We start from the raw sequence: 21139 nt of genomic DNA on the forward strand, positions 1-21139 counted from the left end.
GTGTAGTCACAGTGGTTCTTATCCAATTTTAAACTACTGTATAAGTCCAGTCCGGACTACCCTATGTGTGTGTGTAAAATGAACCTCAAACGAAACTCCGGGCTCGAATCCCGATCTGGGTATGGGTGGTCTGTGAATGTTCCTTCATCAATTTCATCATATCATCACTCATCATCATATTCGCGATCAGCCACAAGTTGCAGAAAAATAGTCAAATAAACAAAATAAATCAATTAAAACTAAAACTAAAAATAAACGACGCTGTTGGGTGTAAACTCGGAGCCAGGAACATGTTTTTTATCGACCATATGTGCTTGAAATTGTCGTTTCATCCATCTTTCATTATCACCATTCCTCCTTATCGTTGCGTCTAACCAAGTGGCAGAAGTACGAAGTAAAATTAAACAAATCAATCAAACTTAGAAATACAGCCAAAAAATGCTTTCCATATAACCGCGTAAACCTTGAAACAATCACCTTTCCCCCGACAGCGGGACGTCGTGAGAATCAGGTTTTCTTCCTGAGCAGAAGAAGGAACTACCCCTTCCACTGACACACCAGGAACAAGCTTGCTACTCCAATAAAGACGCCCCCTATCCGTAAGTAGTAGCGCATTTTCGAGTCAAGGTCATGTGATCCACAGGTGGTATTTGAATTTCAGTTGGTCAGTGCATTGTTCGAAGAACGTTGTATCGAGCAGAGAAGGTGAGTTTAATGGTGGTTTTATTTTTTGAGCTGTTTCTGCGTCCATAATCTTTATAGTTTGAAACTGTGAGTAACAATAGTTTACCTCTGAAGTGATAAGAATTGCATGAACTATTCATAATTAGATTCTTTACTTTGCTCCCTGTTAAATCGGATTACATGTGGATTAGTTGGGCGGATCGTGATTGCACAGTCAAAAACTATTCGAGGTATCCAAGGGAATATTGCTAAGTTCGTTTCAATTTCACATTATGCGTAGATAGAGCAGAATGCAAAGTTAATTGGACATTTCCCATTACTCATACGTAGGGACGTGAAGTTTTAGTTTTAACGATAACACCGAAAAGTTGAAAGAGCAAAATAAAGTGTTTAAAATGTATTTGCGTAGGTAGAGGCGCAAGTGTTCGGTGTTTCGAAATCGCAAAATAACACAAATTATCCAATTTTTCAGGAAAACTCCGACATTTTCACTTTAACGCGAAAAACTGCGCGGAATATGCAATATTAACTGGGGATTACACTTTATCTGTTCCAAAAGAACTACCTGAAGGGTTTTTAGTCTAGCTGCTGATGGTGCCTTTCAGAACGAATTGTCACGCTTCTTTATTGTAGTTTGGCGCAGACATGACTGACAGTGTTTAACCTCATCCTGAAATAGAATTCGTTCAGGGGGATCTTCCCAGAAGGAAAGTTTCGTAGAAATGGGGAAGTTTTCATGGAGAAGCACTTGATATGTTTCGAAGGGGGGAGGGCGTATATATGTGTGTGTTCACAAAACGGTATTTTGAAGTCGCAGAGGGATTTTTTGGCATTGTAAGTTAAATGAGATGTGTATGTGTTCAAAGATTTGGGTGTTATCATTCAATAAACATTTCATATTTAGCGTTCATTATTTGCCGATAGTACTAGCCAGTCGCAATGGTTTTCACGTGCTGTGAAGTCTGGGACTCCCAAGTTGAAACCTAGACAACCATTTGCGTTTAGATGTGGTTGTTCTCTTTTCTGTTAGAAATTTCGTTCGGTTAAAAATTACTGAAAATGGAAACGGGCCGACTTCAATTGAGATATTGTTATACACTGGCATTGCTGTTCTACTTAAAAATGTATTTGGATTTCTCGCAAATTAGCTTCATATTCAGTTTCACCGATTTACTGCTTGCCAATCTCCGAGGCGGAGTGTTTAGCACAGGGTGCTACGACATCAGGGGTCCCGGATTCGAAAGTCGCCCTGGGCGTGCGAGTGTCCATCAAATTCCTCACATCACTCATCCTTATCGTCGCGATTGCCCAAAAGTGGAAGAGCAACTATGCCAAATAAAAATTGGAGCGATTTTACAATACTCGACGCCTATTAGATTTCTTTCATATTTGGCAAAATCATTAATTGAGGCCTCGTAATCACGAATCTGAAGTTAAAATGTGGGGGTGGCGTTTTGAAAATGGGAAATAAGCGGAAAGAATGTATTTTTGCGAAATACATGTAAAATGTTTTACGAACAGAATTTTAACTTTGCGTGCCTAACCTAATCTAACCTAACCTTGCCTGGAATGGTTCGTGGGGATATCAGGGAATTGTTTGATGGCCAAGTGTGAGCACATACATTAACGAAATCTTAGTTTTGTAGCAATATAACGGCAAACAATTTTTCCTCACGGACGACACCATTTTCGTAACTTACGGGAACGTCACGTGTTCATATAATGAAACATGGTTTCAATTCTTGTTTTTTGGTTTGATTTGGTTTATTTTTCTTCGCTTTTTGTGCCACTTTTGGCTAATTTGCGAAGATGGGGATGAGTGATGAAATCGATGAATAGACACTCACAAACATCTATGCCCAGGCCAGGATTCAAACCCGGAACCCCTGGCGTTGTAGTGGTTTCCATGCGTGAATACGGAGAATGATCGCGGTAATTGAAAAGCTTATTTTACAACTTATACACGTCAATTAACAATTTCTACACGTCACCTCTCCTTGTTAATCTCAGATACTTCATCGGGACTACGTATTTCGTGACTATAAAAAGTAGGATAGAAATTACGGAAGCGTCCGGTATTGTAAAATCTTACCTAAAAATTAAATCAAGTAATATTTTTGCTTATGCAGGATCTAAATCAGTGACCTTAGCGTGGTAGCGCTACAATAACCTCTGCCATTGAGGTTGGCTATCAGTTCAGCTGCTAGACAACCCTGACTTTGCCTGACTTTTCGTTTGGGTTATTTTACCTGTGTGAATTTTATCCCATCCAGTTATACAGCAACTCTTACCTGCTGTCTTTTATTAACTGACGGCGTTAAGTTGGAAAAGCCAGTATTATCTAGTTATTGGAAAATAAATTACATAACATACTAGAGATCAAAGTTCAAATCCAGGTCAAACCTAAATAATCTTTGTGGTACTGCAACCGTACAAATACCATCTGTGACAAGTACAGTATAATGTAATTCATCATTACTTTCAATTTTAAGATTAAAGTAGAAGGTAAATTCCATATTTGCTAAGGATAATTTCACTACCACATCAATGTAATAAACGTGTTTAATGCTACAACACAATATTTGCATTAGACTAATAAATATAAACTTCTTCATGATACAAATGTCGTTTCACATCGGTGAAAGCAAACACAATACGTCACGTACGAAACTCACGGAATCAGGGATATTCAGAAATATAATTAACTCTGTTTCTCAATTTTTTTCTTGTCTTTCTTTATCTTTTCTCTCTATTTTTCTTCTTTGTCTCTCTCTCTCTCTCTCTCTCTCTCTCTCTGCCTCCCTTCTCTCTCTCGCTCTGGTGCCTTTTTCTTTCTCTCCCTGCTTCCTTCCTATCTCTCTCCTTTCTCTCTCTGTGCTTCCTTTATCTGTGTGTTTCCTTCTCTCTCATTCTCTCCGCTTCCTTTTTCTGTTTCCTTCTCTCTCTGTTTCCTTGTCACTGTCTCTGGGGTGTAAGGGGTGCTCCGCTCCTTCCACGTAGTGCACTCAATAGTCAAACTCACTTCCACGCAGTACACCCTGGACTGCAGACTAACGAGGCTCTGGCGACTGACCCCATGGCCAGTATAATTTTGTTTGTGTTGTCCTGTGTTTTGTCCTTATTTGTGCTGAGTGCTCCTTTACAGCTTTTAACGAAAGTCAGAAGATTTTAATATTTTATGATTTTAGTTATGCAACGTTAAGAGTTGTTATGTGTAACGATCAGGGGCTGGACCCCGTATAATATGACGGGTGCAAAATAGCCTTAGTGCTGACGCACCCAAAATTTTAAATTTAAATTCTCAGTCTCTATTTCCTTCTCTCTCTCTCTCTCTCCCTCTCTCTAACATCTCTCCTTTACTACCTTTCCTCTCATTCCTTTATTTTTCATCGCTCGATCTTTCACTCTTCTCTCTTTCTCTCTCTTCTCCTTCTCTCTCTATCATTCATCCTTCCCATATTTTCTTCTGTAGGTATCTTTTTTGGGTCTAAACATACACACACCTTCCTTCTGTACCCTTATCTCTTTAGGTTTTCTTCCAATTTTCTATCTCTGCTTTCCTTTCTAACCAATTTATTTCCATCATTTCTTTTCTTCTATTTTATAAACTTACTCCTCTTCTTTCACCCCCATCCCTCCCGCATTTGGGCGTGTTGTGTCTCGGTTGTATGTTTCTGCGAAGCAATAACTTGGAATTGTATGATTGACTTCCGAAACAAGAAAAATATGCTGCATCAGGATTTTATATTTGTAGTTCACAACGCTATGTATTACCTAGCCATGAAACTCTGTTGGGAACACCGTGCAGCTGATATTGAATTTTGTATCCGTTGTTCTCTTAACTTTTCAAGTTTTTTTTTTAATTTAACGAAAGCTACTTCTTTCGAGTCACGTTTCCCCACCACAATCACGTCTGCAATAACGTGTGCTGCTAAACCCACGACCGGAAATCAATTTGCTTCAATTGTGACTATTGACGTTCGCGGTTGCTAAACATCGATCAACCGAACCCCTTTCCGCTATTTTTTTCCATCCTCCAATTTCGTAGCTTGTTTTTTAAAGTGTTTGTCATCTCTTCCATCAGTGGGATGTTATTTTTCGCACGGCCACAATTACGGTAGATGTTTGGCTTTTGCTCTGCGCGAACATTTCTGTCAACAGCTCCGGAACATTTTGGTTCCGACTGTGTTTTTTTCCCCTACGGCAGAAACGTTCGTAATTTGCTCAGAGCGTCCTCCCCTGTTTTTATTAGTTGTTTACTTAATTGGTGACTAATTACTGTTTGTATCGCGTGGCTTTTCCCTGGACAAAATGAAACCTATTCATTGGTCTCTGCAATGTGACCACGGACCACCTTAGATAAAAATTGGTGAACACTGTTGCTTTGTAATGAAGGGCTTCAGAGTTCATTATCCTGTGCGGAGGTTTCCACTTGTTTCTAAAACTTGTTTATAAGCCAAATGAATGCAGAGATAGATAACTGTGCAGTGAACATCTACTTCAGTATCAACATAATCTCACTATTTCAAACAAAATAGAAATGTAGAATAAGAACATTGTTGCAGATTGTACAAGGAACAGCTATTAGTAGGCAAATTGTAGATTGCATTTTTTTTATTGAACATTGTTGTAAGTAATCTGATTATATCGTTGCGAATCAGATGTTTTTTTTTCCTTGACGGTTTGAGTTCAATCCATGATCATCGTATTGAGATAGACAGACCAAATGAAAAGACAAGTCGCTATTATACAGTGTTTCAAAAATCGCGCAACCCAAATTTGAAAATTTATATCACGAAAACCGTAAGAGATTCACATCGGGTTTGATGCATTATAAAGCCTCATCTCTTGAGATATTTTTCAATGCTTAACATTATCAATTTATTCTGTTGAGAAAATTAAATAAATTAATTAATAACTGACGGAAGGCAGCGTTAAAATTTTTCCAGAAATGCACTCTTGAGTGAGAAAACTATATAAGAAATTATCGGAGAGTCACAATTAGACGTCTGATGACTGACGCCATGTCAATCTGACATTTGCGACCAATAATGATCATCTGTAGCAACTGGCGAATTTATGGGTTGAGTGAAAAAGTGCCATATTTGGGACACATCTCCGTAGCTGGTAACACTAGCAGGTCGAAAATTTGTCAACAGACGCACGCAATATGTGCTTAAATATTGGCCCTACAATTTGCATGAAAAATCAAAATCATAATTTTGCACCGAAATTTGACTTTTAAGTGTAAATTTCTACGTACCTGGCAAGCCTGCCATTGTAACACAGCTGACGAGAACTTGTTACGAAATGGTAAGGGCGAGTCATAAATGCGGCTACTAAACGTCCGGATTTCGTGGAGCCTTTTTTGTGTTTGTCTACTTTTTTATTATTCTTATTTTTACGATTTGGACATTGTGTTCCGATTAAATCACTAAACTAATCATGTAGGCTATCACTGGGTCAATAAATTTATCATTTATCCAAACACAAACAATTACAATATTTTCTGAAAATTGTTAATTTGCTGAAAACATCCCGGAATTGATCTTCAACTGTAAAGACAAACTCTTAACAATTTGTGGGATCATTTGTTGGTGTTTGATATTGTTGATTGCTGTCAAGTCGGAAAAGATAAACAGTCTGACAACAATAGCAAACGTGTCACTTTTACAGGAGATGCTCAAAGCGGGATCCCTTCTGAGCTCACTCTCTTCTAAGCATGTTGGTTGAAACTCAGTGAAGTGTTTCCTCCTTAATGTTCAAAATTGCAGTTTCAATGATGGTCTTTAATTATTGCAGGGTGGTTGGATGCGTCCTGTAAACTACTCCTTTGAGGTAACCTCAAAGATAGAAATCTAGAGTGGATACATCTGGTGATCTGGGGGCCACAAATTTTTGGAAATAATCCCTTCATGAAAAAACTCGCGCAAAAATGCCATAGTTTCGTTGGAGGTATGGCAAGTAGCGCCATCTTGCTGAAACCAGCAATCGCGTTCATCCTCTTGAAGCAGGGAAATAAACTGAGTGGTGATATCTCGGTACACAAAACCATCCACTGTTCACTCAAATCAAATGGGACTCACAATACTTCGTCGGGATACGGCACATCATTCTCCAAGTTTTTGTGGATGGAGTGGTACCTCGTTGAACGCATAAGGATTTTCTGCTGTTTTGGCTGTTGACATAACCATTCAAATGGAACCAAGTTTCAACAGTGAAAAACAAGGAATTAATTAATGATGCCATTTTCTTCGATGAGATATCGAAACAACCTGCAGTAGTACAAGCTTGAACAACGCGAACGCGATATGGTTTTAGGGTAGCTTTCTTCACAGCCCTATGAGCACTGAAAAGTGACAAGTCCGATTAAGACGCAAGTTTCCTCAGGCTTTTGGTTGGAGATTGATCCAGATGTGTACGCACATTGGTTAAAAACGATGGCGACCATTTCTTGTTTTGTTCCATACACTTCCGGTTTCTCGAAATCGACACACTGGTCGTAAAACAGTTGCTTTGTGAGGTACAGCAGAAGCAGGGTATTTATCTGCTGAATCAACCAGGCACTGTAGTGGAAAAGCGTGAGCGAAGGAAATTCAGGGTAGCCAGGGGCAGCCTAGGATTCTCTCAAGAGTTAAATTTCGCTACAAAATCACGATTTATGATTTTTCACGTAAATGTATGGACAATACTTAGCACATATTGCGTGCGTCTGGTGACAAAATTTCGACCTTCTTGTGTTGCCAGCTACGGAGATATGTTCAAAAAATGGCACCTTTTCACTCAACCCATAAATTCGCCAGTCATAAATCAATCAAATGCTGCACATGATCATTGTTAGTCGCAAATGACATGTTGGCATGGGTTCAGTCCTCTGTGACTCTCCGATAATTTATTATATAGTTTTCTCTCTCAAAAGTGAATTTCTGGAAAAATTTTAACGCTGCCTTCCGCCAGTTATTAATTTAATTTTCTGTATCGAATAAATTGATAATATTAAGCATTGAAAAATATATTAAAGGACTCGCGTACTTTCGACGTGGCCATTGGCCACGTCTTGTACGCTCGCATGCGTGACCTTCGGCCACGTTGTGGGCGTAATCATATTATGGATGGGGTAAAATGTCTGCATGTTGTATTGGATGAAGGGGAACAAGTGTACAAGTTCGCTAATTTGAAAAGTTTCGAAAGTTACTTTGTTTGTATGAGCTCTAATAAGGTACAAATATTCAAAAGAGTATTGTCTAATTTCTTAATAATAAACTGAGTAAGTAATAACCGTTTCAAGATAATTAGTTGGATGTTTTTGAATAAACGAATTCAATAGCGACACTAAATTGGAAATGCAATATTTACGTCTTTTGTCATTTTCACATTTTTAAACATAATTGGATAATAATTGTTTTCCGGCATTCTCCTCAAATTCCTACCTTGCCTCCGTAATAAATTCTGACGCTCGTATTTTGAAATTCGTAAAGTCTAGCATAATTCCCTTACAGTAGTTCTCGGGGTGAAAATATACTTTCTTTAAGTTCCCTAGCAACGTCCGTTTCCATGGAGAACAACAAGCACGGCAAAAACTCTAAATAATTGTTTGTTATTATATCTCTAAACATTTAGTTAAAAGAACCACGATGTAGATAACATTTTTCGCATTGAGTTTACCAATATATACGTAAGTAATTGATTCTGGGCTGAAACTCCTTATGTAGATGTCACCCTTGTTTCTGGCACCTTTTCAAAGCCAGGAGTTGATTCATCTGTGTGCTATTGATCTGTGAGAAATATAATGTATCTCGACATTAAGAATTGAAGGAAACAATGTGTGCGAAAGAAATGCCCGTGGCAACGGTTGCTAAGGACGTGAAAAAAGGGCATTTTCACCCTTAAGGAAAGGCAAAGTGAGCGATTTCTTAATTTTCTCGGCCTTTCGGGACGATTTCATGGGGGGTCGTAATCGGGCATTTTTCGCCTCCGGGGCTTCCTTCATGGAGAACATTTATGTCAGTGAGTGAGTGAGTGAGTGGTGGGATTGGGGCTTTATATATATTGGATGAGGCTTTATAATGCAGCAAACCCAATGGAAATATCTCTTACGGATTTCATGATATAAATTTTCAAAATTTGGGTTGCGCGCACCAAGTTTAATTTAAATTCAGTTCTAGTACTCCTTTACATTGTGCCAATACACATGAAGCAGCAATTATTACAAATAATGCTCTCAAATATCGACTTTCGAACCTCAAGTTTTTCTACATCCCTTTATTTTAGATTTTTTCCGGTTTTGTTAGCTTGCCACGTGTGGAGTAAACAGTATATTTTATCCACTTTATATTCTCAATTGAATTAGTTTCTCTAAAATAAGATTTTTTGTATTTGAGAATTTAGTGCGCGTACCAACTCTTTCAGTACTACATCATAATTGCATTTGTGAAAAAAATTCTCTTGTGAATTTTCAGTAAATTTTTTGTTCCCTCATTGCAAAATATGATTTTTAAAATTATATCTTAAGGTGGAGTTGTGACGTAATGTTGTTTTTGAAAAACGTTTGTTCTTAAGGTATACGAGGTGTACACCAAAAGTACGTGCCGTTTCGTTCTAATTTTCAAGAAAAATGAAATACAATGGAATAACCTGTTTTTATTTTTGAACAAACTCTCCCTCTTTATTGATACATAGTTGCCATCGCTCAGTCCATTTTGTGTAGCATGTGGCATAGTCATATTTGGAGGTATGTTTTAGATACTGGAAAACAGCACTTCCAGGGATGATCTGTTGGCAAAATGGCGTCCACGAAGAGAATTCTTGAGGTTTGGGAACAACCAGAAGACACTCGGGGCTAAATCTGGTGAGTATGGTGTATGTGTCAGAAGTTCAATACCGTGGTCAGCCAAGAATGAGGACATTAGCACGATGTGGCGGTGCATTGTCCATGTGGAGAATGAAATTGCCATTAGCCATTTGTGGTCGTTTCATAGTCAATTTCGGCAAAAATTCTGTAGCCAAAAGTTTACGAAAATACTCGCCCGTAATTGTATGACCTTTGGGAACTGGATGAGACAATATCACTCCCTGGGAATCCCAGAAGATTGCGTATAGCACTTTGTCATTTGATGCAACCTGAACAAGGTATCACAAATCTCCTGCATGGTGACACGCCTATCTTCCATGATAAAATGTTCAACACGGTCAATGTTAGCATCAGTTGATGCTGTTTTCGGACGTCCAGACCTCTGCTCGTCTTGTATCACATCAATATTTATTTCAACACTTCACACGGATATAAATGTAGCATTTAGCAGTGTAGTTTCAAAACACATTATTTTGCATTTCATTTTATAATAAAAGGAATAAAGAGTATTGATATTGCTCCAATAACTGACACTGCTTGAAGACGAAAGATGGAAGTGATTATTCGTTCTACTGTTCCCATTGTTAGCCACAACATAAAAGTACTGACACACAACAATATCACTCCACATTTTCGAAAATTATGTAAGCATAGCCATTTGAGCAGAAATTGCATGTTCCATGTTTTACCTCATATTCTGGCCAATGAACAATGTTATATCATGTCTCACAACGGATACTGAAGTTGGTATAACCCGTACCAGCTAACTGTAGACCAGGCGAACGAGAACAAATCTCTGCGCAACTAGTGACGTGAGACTGCTCCACCAATGAACAGCGAGAGAAACGGGATTGCGTAATGGACTACTGGAGTTATCTGCTTTCCCTGATTCACTCTGTCAGCGTTGCAAACTTTTGAACGCACATTGCAAACGGACCGTATTTTTGTCTCCAGGTCCGTTCCCTTGGTTTTAGAATTTCTTAGGGATAGAACAGAAAATTTAAATTTTGACAAGCCGTACGGACTATGTCTGGAGTGTACGTCCGGACATGCCATGAAATGTCCGTACATGTACGGTCAGGAGAAGAAGAACCATAAATAAAAAAAGTTTTATAATAAAACAGTCCAGCAATTCATTGTTTCATAACTATATCCAAGGGCCTCCCCGATGGAGCAGTGGTTGCGTCGTCGCCTTGTAATCAAGGGGTCCAGGGTTCGATACCGGGTGGAGGCACAAGAGGTTCGGATCCCACTTTAAACTCTAGGTCCAGTCCCGATTAGCTTTACTGTCCATAAAGTGGACAAATCAATCAATCAAAAAAGAATATCTCCTTTCATAATACACAACTCAAAGCAAGTCGAACAATGCCACAAAACACTGGCTAACAATGGACACAATCAGAAGCAAATATCTACAGTGATGGACAAAAGTAATCATACAGTGGAACTGAAAGGAAGAAAGGACGAATTGCAGCAGCTAGGAATATACAATAAGGAAGTCAAAACTGTTAATGCTTTACCATGTATGCACCAAACGATATATTGACAACAAAAATAAATAACAGATGCTGCTTGTAGAAAAATATAATACAAAACATTCTCAATACCCGCTTCTTTGGCTGGACAAAAGTATTCATACACCAACATAAAAGTTCACTTTGAAGAAAAGAAACAAATACCATGTCGTCATAATTTAGTATGCATTCCTCTGTTAAGGAGAATAGCTGTCAAGTCTCTTTTGCATATAATGAACAAGAGGCGTGGTAATTTCAGATGTAATATTGTGCTACTCATGCAAAATGACCTCTTTCAGTATATTCTTGCTTGCTATGTCATGTTTTCGGAGTCTGGTTTCCAAATGGCTCCAAAGATGTTCAATGGGATTAAGGTCGGGGGACTCGGGTAGAGTTTTGAGTGTGTGGGAAGTATTATATAACAACCAAAGGCGGACAATCTCACCTGTATGTTTAGGGTCGTTGTCCTGCTGGAAGTAAAAATCATTCCTAAGACCCAAATGATCGATACTCTGCTGCAAATTGTTCTTCAGGATATCCAAATAGACAAATCTATCCATAGTTCCCTCAATAAAGACGAGTTCTCCAACACCTGAGGCTGACATACAGCCCCAGATTATAACGCCACCACCTCCATGTTTAACTGTGGCCAAGAGATTTCGAGGCTCAAGCTCAGTATTGGGCTTTCTCCACACCAAAATTCTACCTTAACTATGGATAATATTAAATATACTCTCGTCCGTAAACAACACTTTATCCCAGAAGTCCAAACTTACTCACATACTCCTTTGCAAATGTTAATCTGGCTTTCTTGTTCTTCTTGCTGATGTATGGCTTCCTTCTAGGTACCCTAACTCTGTACCCTGCTCGGTTGAAAAGCCTTCTAATACTTCTTGAGGACACTTGTTTTCCCAAGTGTTCGTGAACATGTGCCGACACTGCTGACGATGTTAATTTTGGGTTTTTCTTGATCATTCTCAACAGTCCCTGTTTCTCTCTCGAAGTAAGTTTCTGAGGACGCCCAACCCTTTCCCTATTTACCAGCACTTTTGTGTCTTTATATCTTTGATGACACTTTTCACAGTCGCACGACTTCTCCCAACTATGTCTGCGATTTCAGAATATGATTTCTTATTGTGGTATAATGATATCATAATTCTCCTCTCTTCGATCGTGGTTTCCTTCCCTTTGCGGCCCATTTGACTTCCTGCAGCACGCCAACACCAAACCAACCACTTCCTTACACAGGTGCAAGTGCAGTAAACACATATCTGGTACTGACTGATGGAAACGGTTGTTTCACGAACTTTTTTGGGGGTTTATAACCTGGCGTATGAATACTTATGACCATCCAGAAAGCAGTTTATCTAAGGATTACCCACATTTCTCACGACAGTTTCAATTGTATGCACACAATTGCTTTGCGTTTCTATTCTTGCCATTCCAATGGAGCATATGTGCTACAGACTTGACTTGCCTTTACGGTCTTCTTTGTATAATAACATGTTTCATTCAGACAATGTCTTTGTATGAATTCTTATGTCCATGACTGTATATTTTGTCGACAGAATCAAGACAAAGGCTACTTTTCTCACAAGAGATGCCAATATAAATCTAATTTACTGAAAAAAATAATAAACATGACATTGCTCACAATCAACGCCAGTGCTGAAAGGGCTAGAAACTCCGGATAATAGAAATAGTTGCTGCCCTCAAAATTTGTCCTCCTGAACTATGAATCTGCGAAGATAAAGCCCTGTTAGCTATAATTGACAAGTCCAATATATCTGTCACATGGGAGACCCGGGTTCGATTCTCTGTGTGGGTGATCTAGGATCGGAATTTTTTGAACCTTTTCCTCTGCGTAGACTTTTTCTCAAGTTAAACCAAACTAATAAATGGGTTCTAGTGAGTAAAGGCGACCGGATTGTGGTGGTGATCACATCACCTCCAGAAATGATCAAGATCGTGACCTCATGCCCTCGTGCAAAAATTATGGATATCATATCCACCAATCAAAATTAACTAATTTTTTGGCCATTATTTATCCTTCCATCATGTTCAAAACTACTTGTAAAATATAATTTCACAACTACGAGTAAAATAATAATTATTACTATTATGTTCTTATGTTTGAAGAGGTTAGAAGAAAACTTGTATGACTTATAATCGAATATGAGTAGTAATGATACAAAAACATTTATCTTTTATTATGCTTGTTTGTCATAATTGCCCGCATGTCCGAATACTAATACTACTTATGTCTTGACAGGAAACCAAGATGTTGAACCACCTGTTTCATATGGTGAAGTTGAATGGAGGAATCACGTACTACGGGGACCCAAACAGAATCCCCGCCTTGTATTACGTGGACTTCAACTTCCTTTGCATGCTGATCATCGCCTGTGGCACTGCCTGCATTCTCCTCGTCTTGCTTCCTGGGATCAGAAGAAAATGCGCCTCTCTTCTTCTGGTAGGTAGTTCATAGTAGCTCTGGTCACTTTGTGAAAGAGCGCTAAACTTGTTACTAAGATTAACAATTATTTTCTAGCAAGGCTAAATATTCAGAAAATGTTATCATTTCTTATTATTCAAGTACAACTATATGATCCAAACGCAATATTAGAGGAGAAGGTCTAAATATGGGCCCCCTTTTTATGTTGTCATTTTCGGAGGAAAAAAATTAATATATCAAGCACCTGCTTTTAAAATGCATATCTATGAAATATATACTTAAATGAAATAGCATGCTAAAGTATAGAAGGTCTCCTTTTTTTTTAAAGAAAGCAATTTCCAAAAAGTGGTAAAATGATGTATTTGAAAATTGTGGTCTAAATGTGGGCTACTAATGGCAATATCACAAAAAAAATTAAAATTTTAAAAAACAGTCATTTATCGCTAAAACATTATAAAATTCATATTTATGAATAATCTGTTGTTTTGAAAATCACGCGGAATGGGATAAATTGAAATTAAGAAAAACATCCAAATATTTGTTAAAAATGTGATCTCAACATTAGACGACATGTCACAACCATATTTAGACCATCACGCTATTTTTCTTCAATTTATTTTCGCTCTCTGTGGTACATATTTTACAAACAAATCATGGCATTATAAAAGCCCACATTTGTTTTATATACCGCTAATATCATAACCTATAAAAAGCAGATGAGAATTCAAAAAACGCTGAGTTAAAACATACCTGCAAAATGTTTTCGGAGGTCGCAATTCTATAACAGCGTCCAAGGCCGAAAGTAACCACCACTTTCTGACTTTCTCTTGTGAATTGGCGCCGCAACCTTTGTCCTTGACAGATAACCAGTTCCCATATCCTCTAGCCTCTGCCAGGCTGCAGCACCCAGGAGCGCTGATAACTACAAAACCCATATTTAGACCTTCGCTAATATTTAGACATTTTCCGCTATTGTATTCCAAGGGGTGACCTTCCACGTAGTAAACCCAATTGTCAACCTCACTTCCACGTAGTCCTTGGACTGCATTTTGCAGACTGTCGTGGCTCTGGCGTCTGGCCTTATGGCGAGCATAATTCTGTGCGTTGGCCTGTGTTTTGTTCCTGCGTGTGCTGAGTGCCCCTTTAAAGCCTCAGCTTTTAACCGAAGTCTGAATGTTTTAATATTTTAGTAACACGACATTGCAAGTATGTTATTTTTGTTATGGTAAGGGGCTGGACTCCATATAATGTGACGGGTGTAAAATAGCCTCTTAAGTGCTGACGCACCCAAAATTTAAAATTCAAATTTCTGTATTCTAAGTAATTCTATTGGTTTTATATCTGTTTTAATAGTATTCATTGTCTATTTTTCTTGGTATTTTATTATTTTATGGTAGTGTAAGTTTCATTATTTATGCCAGTCAGTGGTGGCGATTAGGGGGAGGGCGTGGGGGCAGTTGTCCTCTCACTTCTTGTCACTCTTGCCCCGCACTACGCTAAACTTTATATAGCAAGGGAAAGTAAACTGTCCTCCCCGCAGTTTCGGCACATTGCCCTCCCCCAGTTTTGGAACACAATCGCCACCGCTGATGCCAGTATTTCTCAAACGTGGGGTAGTTGCCCGGCACCAGGTCCAGGCGACAATTGAAATTTGCTACATGCAGCCCTAGCTGGCAATCACCTACAAACAGAGCCTCTCGTTCGGGGTTCACCAGCGATAAGAGAAAATTCTTTCTCGCCATTGTTGGTGAGAAATCCGACACACCGTGACCTCACTGTGATCCAAATTTGAATTATAACAATGGGGACCTTCTCGACTTAGGCCGGAAGGGGTGAAGCGACTTGCAGCCCGAGCTGGCAACCACCTGGAAAGAAGGCTTCATGTTCGCGGTTCACCAGCGATAAGAGGAAATGCTTTCATGGAAGTGGCGGTGAGCGATTAAGAGATCTGATATAAGGGGGGGGGGAGGCGTTTCGCTTCCCGCTTCCAAATTTGAATGTTGACGGATGGGCACCAGGGTCAATTTAGTTTTCCAAACTACTATTATCAAATCTATTGGGAGTCGAAATTGTTCTACAGTAATTCGATGTTTTCGGTGTCCGAAATGGAACCTGCGCATGAATATGAGCACTTACCAAATTAATTTAATGATATTTGCCAGAGAGAACTAAAATATTCTATTACATCCAGATGTTAACAAATTTAACCAAATTTTATATTTGTCAACACACCTAGACATAAACGAACTAATACTGTCTTTGATAATGCCATAATTTATTTACTAATACTAAATTACAAGGGTACTTAATTAATGTATAAAGTTTTAAAAAATTAGAAAGTTATTCACAAGTAAAATTGTTGGAATCGGGGCATCGACTTTTGAAAACAAATTTACCGGGCCGCGGGCTACCGAAGGTTCATAACCACCCCTCTATGCTTTAATTATATGTAAATAAATGTTTATATCAGTTTTATGCATTTGACAACTTGTAATTATGTGTTGTCCTTTGTGAAGAACTGCTGTAATAAGGCTCTGAATGTTGTTCTCAGCAATGTGAACTCATATAAAAAAAAAAAAAAAATCAATAAATATGCGAGCAGCGGTACTATAGCGTTGTAAGAGGGCAGAAGGATGGGAATGAGCAAAAAAGTAGGCTTCATCGGTCGCATTCGTACAGTGGCAAAGTCTTGTCATCTGCTTCATGAGTAACAGTCTAGTGGGGTGTAAGGGGTGACCTTCCACGTAGTACACCCAAATGTCAACCTCACTTCCACGTTAGTACACCCTGGACTGAAGACTAACGAGGCTCTGGCGACTGGCCCCATGGCCAGTATAATTTTGTTTGTGATGTCCTGTGTTTTGTCCTTATTTGTGCCGAGTGTTCTTTGCAGCCTCGGCTATTAACGAAAGTCAGAACATTTTAATATTTTACGATTTTAATTAAGCAACGTTCGAGTTGTTATGTGAAACGGTAAGAGGCTGAACCCCGTATAGTGTGACGGGTGCAAAATAGCCTTAGTGCTGACGCACCCAAAATTTTAAAATCAATAAAGTAACAGTCTAGTGTACGAGGGTCACTATATATATTTTGAGCCTTGGCAACACTGATTGAAGTTAGGCGCGATTTGACGTTTGCACGGAATCGTCTGGCATTATTGACCATAACGTACTTCAAATGTTTTGTCAATAGCTTCATTTGTGTTGTTTATGTTGCCTTGGAGATTGCGCGACAACAATAAAATGGAATTAACTCGTGAACATTTTCGTGCGATGAATTTTTACGATTTTCGACGTGGATTATCAAGACAAGAGTGCATCGATCAACTTACTTCCACATTTGGCTGGTATAACGAATTTAATCGTGGCCGCCATTCGCTCACCGACGAGATTCGCGAAGGTCGTCCAAAATCAGTTGTTGTTCAAGAAAACATTGATGCTGTGCAAAACCTAATACTGCAAGATCGTCATGTGACATACTGTGAGATTGAGGCAACCATAGGCATTAGTTACACCAACATATATAAAATATTACATGATCATTTAGCTGTGAGAAAGGTATGTTCTCGTTGGATCCCACACAATTTGACAAAAACTCAAAAAGACGCTCGCTTCAATTGGTGCAAACAAATGCTCAATAAATACAATCGTGGTGCTTCAAGAGACGTATATAAGATTGTAACAGGTGACGAATCATGGATATATGCATATGAGCCGGAACGTAAACAGCAGTCGACTGTATGGGTGTTTCAAGATGAACTCAATCCAACAAAAGTTGTTCGCGCTCGAAGCACATCGAAACAAATGGTCGCCTGTTTTTTCGGGAAAACTGGTCATGTGGCAACTGTGCCTTTAGAGGAACTTAGAACGGTCAACTCTGAATGGTACACAACAATTTGTTTGCCAGAGGTCTTCGGTCAAATACGGAAAACAAACAAACGCCGTCGGATCATTCTTCATCAAGACAATGCCAGCTGTCACACATCTCGTCTAACAACCGACTTTATGAACAGTCAAAAAATCGAATTGATGGGTCATCTGCTATACAGTCCTGATTTGGCACCCAATGACTTCTTGTTCCCGAATGTCAAGAATAAATTGCGTGGACAACGATTTTCGTCGGCGGAAGACGCCGTTGATGCGTTCAAAAACCATATTATGGAGGTGTCTCAAGAAGATTGGAAAAACTGCTTTGACAAATGGTTCGAACGAATGCAAAAGTGTATTGACCATAAAGGAGAATACTTCGAAAAACAATAAAGCAGTTTTCAATGCCAAATTCCTGTTTTTTCAATGTTAGGCTCAAAATATAAATAGTGACCCTCGTAGCACACTAATCATGGCCATAGGCGCCGACTCCATGGGGCTTAGGGGGGCTCGAGCCCCCCAATGTTAATGATGTGGGGGCAGAGCTCCCCAAATAATTTTGCTTAATAGGATATAATGTATTATTTTTCTTTTGTAAAGTTCTCTGAATTGTGCCACATGAACTTAACTTTAAATACACATTTGAAATGTTCTAGACCATTAACTTTAAGGGGTGGGGGGCTGAGACTGCTAAACCATCAACTTTGGGGAGGGGAGGCTATGACCGAAGACAGCAAAACACATGACTTATTACTATATACTAAGTATATAATTAGTATTTACTATTATACATATATTAATCAGAGACATAATGAATTTAGCCAAGGACTTGTTAAAGACTATTTGGGAATCCCCTAAAAGAATGCAAATATTTAGGAATATTATTGATGTGAATGAGAAGGCTGGCCGTACTGGACTGCGACCACTTTGCCCTCGTCGGTGGACGTTGAGAGCCTGCAGTGTGTAACAGATCTTAATGAACTATGAAAACCTCCTCAATTTTCTTGAGAAATTTTCTGAAGAAGATTCTACTGACGCAGCATTAACATGTGCTGGATACCTGAAGACAATGCTTCACTTCAAGACATTGTTCTTACTCTCCCTCTACTGCCATGTGATGGGTCCAATAGAAGAGGTAAACTGTAAGATTCAGTCTCCACGCATTGGTGCTACAGAAGTGGAATCAAAACTAAAATACTTGATTGACATCTTTCAAGAAAAGCGAATGTGTTTTGAGCAGTTCTGGCTGAAATGCACAGAGGGCAAACCGAGCCTAGTTGATGAGCCAGGATTGCCCCGGCAACGTCACGTCCCTAAGAGACTTAAAAATCCTGATGCTGCCAAACATCACAAGTTATATACTCCAAAATAGTATTATAAATCAATCTACACTGTCGCGTGTGACAAAACAAAATCATGCGTTAAAAAAGGACATGAATCTACAGGACTACAAAAAATAACAGCCGTAGAGAAAGAATGCATCTCAGCTGTGAACAGTTGTACAACAAACTTTCAGCAAACACAAGAATCCTTTCGCCAAGATTTGGATGCCGATATGCTCTCCTTACACATGTCCACTCTTGGTGATATCGCCAAACAGAAGAAAGTGGTTCTAACTACCATGCGTGACATAACGAAGTTTCTTTTGGAAGACAGCACCCTCCAGGAGCTTCTGTTGAAGTTGCGAAATTCATAATGGTCCTCACGATAGTGAGGACAGCCACAGCCGAAAGTCATTCAGTGCTATTCGCCGACTAAAGACATATTTGAGATCTACAATGAGGCAGAAGAGACTAAGAAGCTTAGCGGTACTCCAATACATCAAACTGTGCTTGATAATTTGGACCTGAGACCGCTCGATAATGAGTTCATAAAAAAATAACCCACTGAGTAGAGAAACTTTTGCATTATTTTTAAATCATGTTCATATGTTTTTGTTGTGCATGTCACTTTATATCTTAGTGTACATGCTATTTTTTTATTATTGCAAAATTAAATTTATAAAGTTAAATATTGTAGCAAGAACAAAAAAGTACAACTATTTTCCTGCGATTTGAGTTAGCATTTATGTAAATAATTAAATAAAACTGTTAAATATTGTAAATATTCGTTATTTTATGGGTACGTCAACACTAAGGTTATTTGCAACCCATTACATGTCTGTTGCGGACATTAAAACACACCCATGCCCTCTCCGGGACTCGAACCCGAAACCTCTGGATCAAAACGAGTTGAGTCGACCACCCAACACGCTCACCTACCGAGGCCGGCTAAAACTGTTAGGTTGGTCTCTTAATGTAAATACATACTTTTCAATAAAAATGTTAATTGTTATCTAAAAACAAATGAACAGACACAAGACATAAAGAGCCTTTGAAACATTTTCTAAACGTTTTTCATGTTGCATTTCATTTGCATGAGTAATATAATAGCTGCTTAATAACTTCTATAGGAAGACGTAATTTTCATTTTTATGAAAGGGAGAGAGTCATTCATTAATTTATTTCAGTGATCAGAGCCCCCCCTCCCCAATAATTTTGACAAGTCGGCGCCCCTGATCATGGCAGAAGTAACAATAAGATGGTTCCGTGAAAAGAGGGGTGCCTTTCCCTGCAGTATCTTGTACCTCTCAATGCAAGCGGCTACCCCACTGCTTACTGACCTTGCGGTGCAGTGTCCAGGTGGGATGTTCGCACTGCACGGAGAGCTCGCTCACCTTCACAAACGGGTTCCTGAAGCTTGTATATTTACAATATCGATTAAAAAGCCGATGTAATTTCTGAAAAGGGTCTGTTGTTGAGGAACCATGATTATATTTTAAATTCTCAAAGAATTTGATCTGTATTTTGCATACTATATCTCGGGAATTTATGGAGCAAGGCTGCGGATAAATGTAGAGAAGACAAGTGAGTGGACAGGGTGAAGCAGTACATGCTCCTCCAAACTGGTAGTTGCAGTCACTTTCCCCCCTCTACGCAGTCCCGTTCCCTCGCACGCGTTCACTGGTTAAGCCCTCCCTAGTCACTACTTGGGCAGAGACTTGCTTTCATTTGTTCGCTCCAGAGATTCCCGGGAAAGAGTTTCTTTTTGTTTTTTCTTTCGTCGGTCATTGTCACTTTTGACAATTCCCGACGATGACAATGAGTCGTCATATGATCATGCTTTAATAAATATATTACTTAGTAATTTATTAGCTTCAATAGCACTCCTTCATAATGATTTTGCTACATATTGCATTTTTTATTATTTAGCGTCGCTTTTCTGATATTTTTGAGTATTAGTGATGATATGAAATTATTAATGAAACACTCGCAAAGAACACTCACGCCCTGGCCAGGACTCTAACCCGGAAATTTTGTTGAAAGTCGACCACTTAACCTAGTCGACTCTTGCTAAATAATGTTAGTTCTACATTAGATGGAATGGGAGAGGGGGAGCGATGGAAGCATTCTGAGTAGGGATGAAAATATACTTTGTGCAAGGAATATATGGGCCTAGTAAAGGAAAAACATTTTAGTTAATTCCTTCCCTACACACATCCAAATTACAACCATGGATATTTAAATGAATACAATTAAATTACTTTTGCAAATAACATATGCAATAAGTATGAACGTTCAGAGTTGTGAAATATACAACCCTACATTCAATCATTGAATTTATGTAACACACTTTAAACTGTAGGTACAGTTCAATTTACCTATTTGTGCATGAAGTGGAGTTAAACTTTTAAAATAAATCAAATGTCGTTGAATTTATAAGGACCGTT

General features: G+C 38.8%; 1 protein-coding gene across 2 annotated transcripts in view; it reads left to right on the forward strand.

Moving 5' to 3' along the window:
- Nucleotides 1-558: 558 nt before the first annotated feature.
- LOC145995122 (dual oxidase maturation factor 1-like) overlaps nucleotides 559-21139 on the forward strand; it is a 44848-nt gene continuing 24267 nt past the window's right edge. Inside the window, exons 1-2 of one of the 2 annotated variants that reach the window (XM_083131659.1) lie at nucleotides 559-599; nucleotides 13322-13522. In XM_083131659.1, coding sequence (XP_082987785.1) covers nucleotides 13331-13522 — 192 coding nt within the window. In that variant the 5' untranslated portion in view covers nucleotides 559-599; nucleotides 13322-13330. The other variant, XM_083131658.1, reaches the window with a different exon arrangement.

The sequence above is a fragment of the Lepisma saccharinum genome, chromosome 11, assembly GCF_977018435.1.
Source record: "Lepisma saccharinum chromosome 11, izLepSacc3.1, whole genome shotgun sequence".
In the NCBI taxonomy this organism is placed as follows: Eukaryota; Metazoa; Arthropoda; class Insecta; order Zygentoma; family Lepismatidae; genus Lepisma; species Lepisma saccharinum.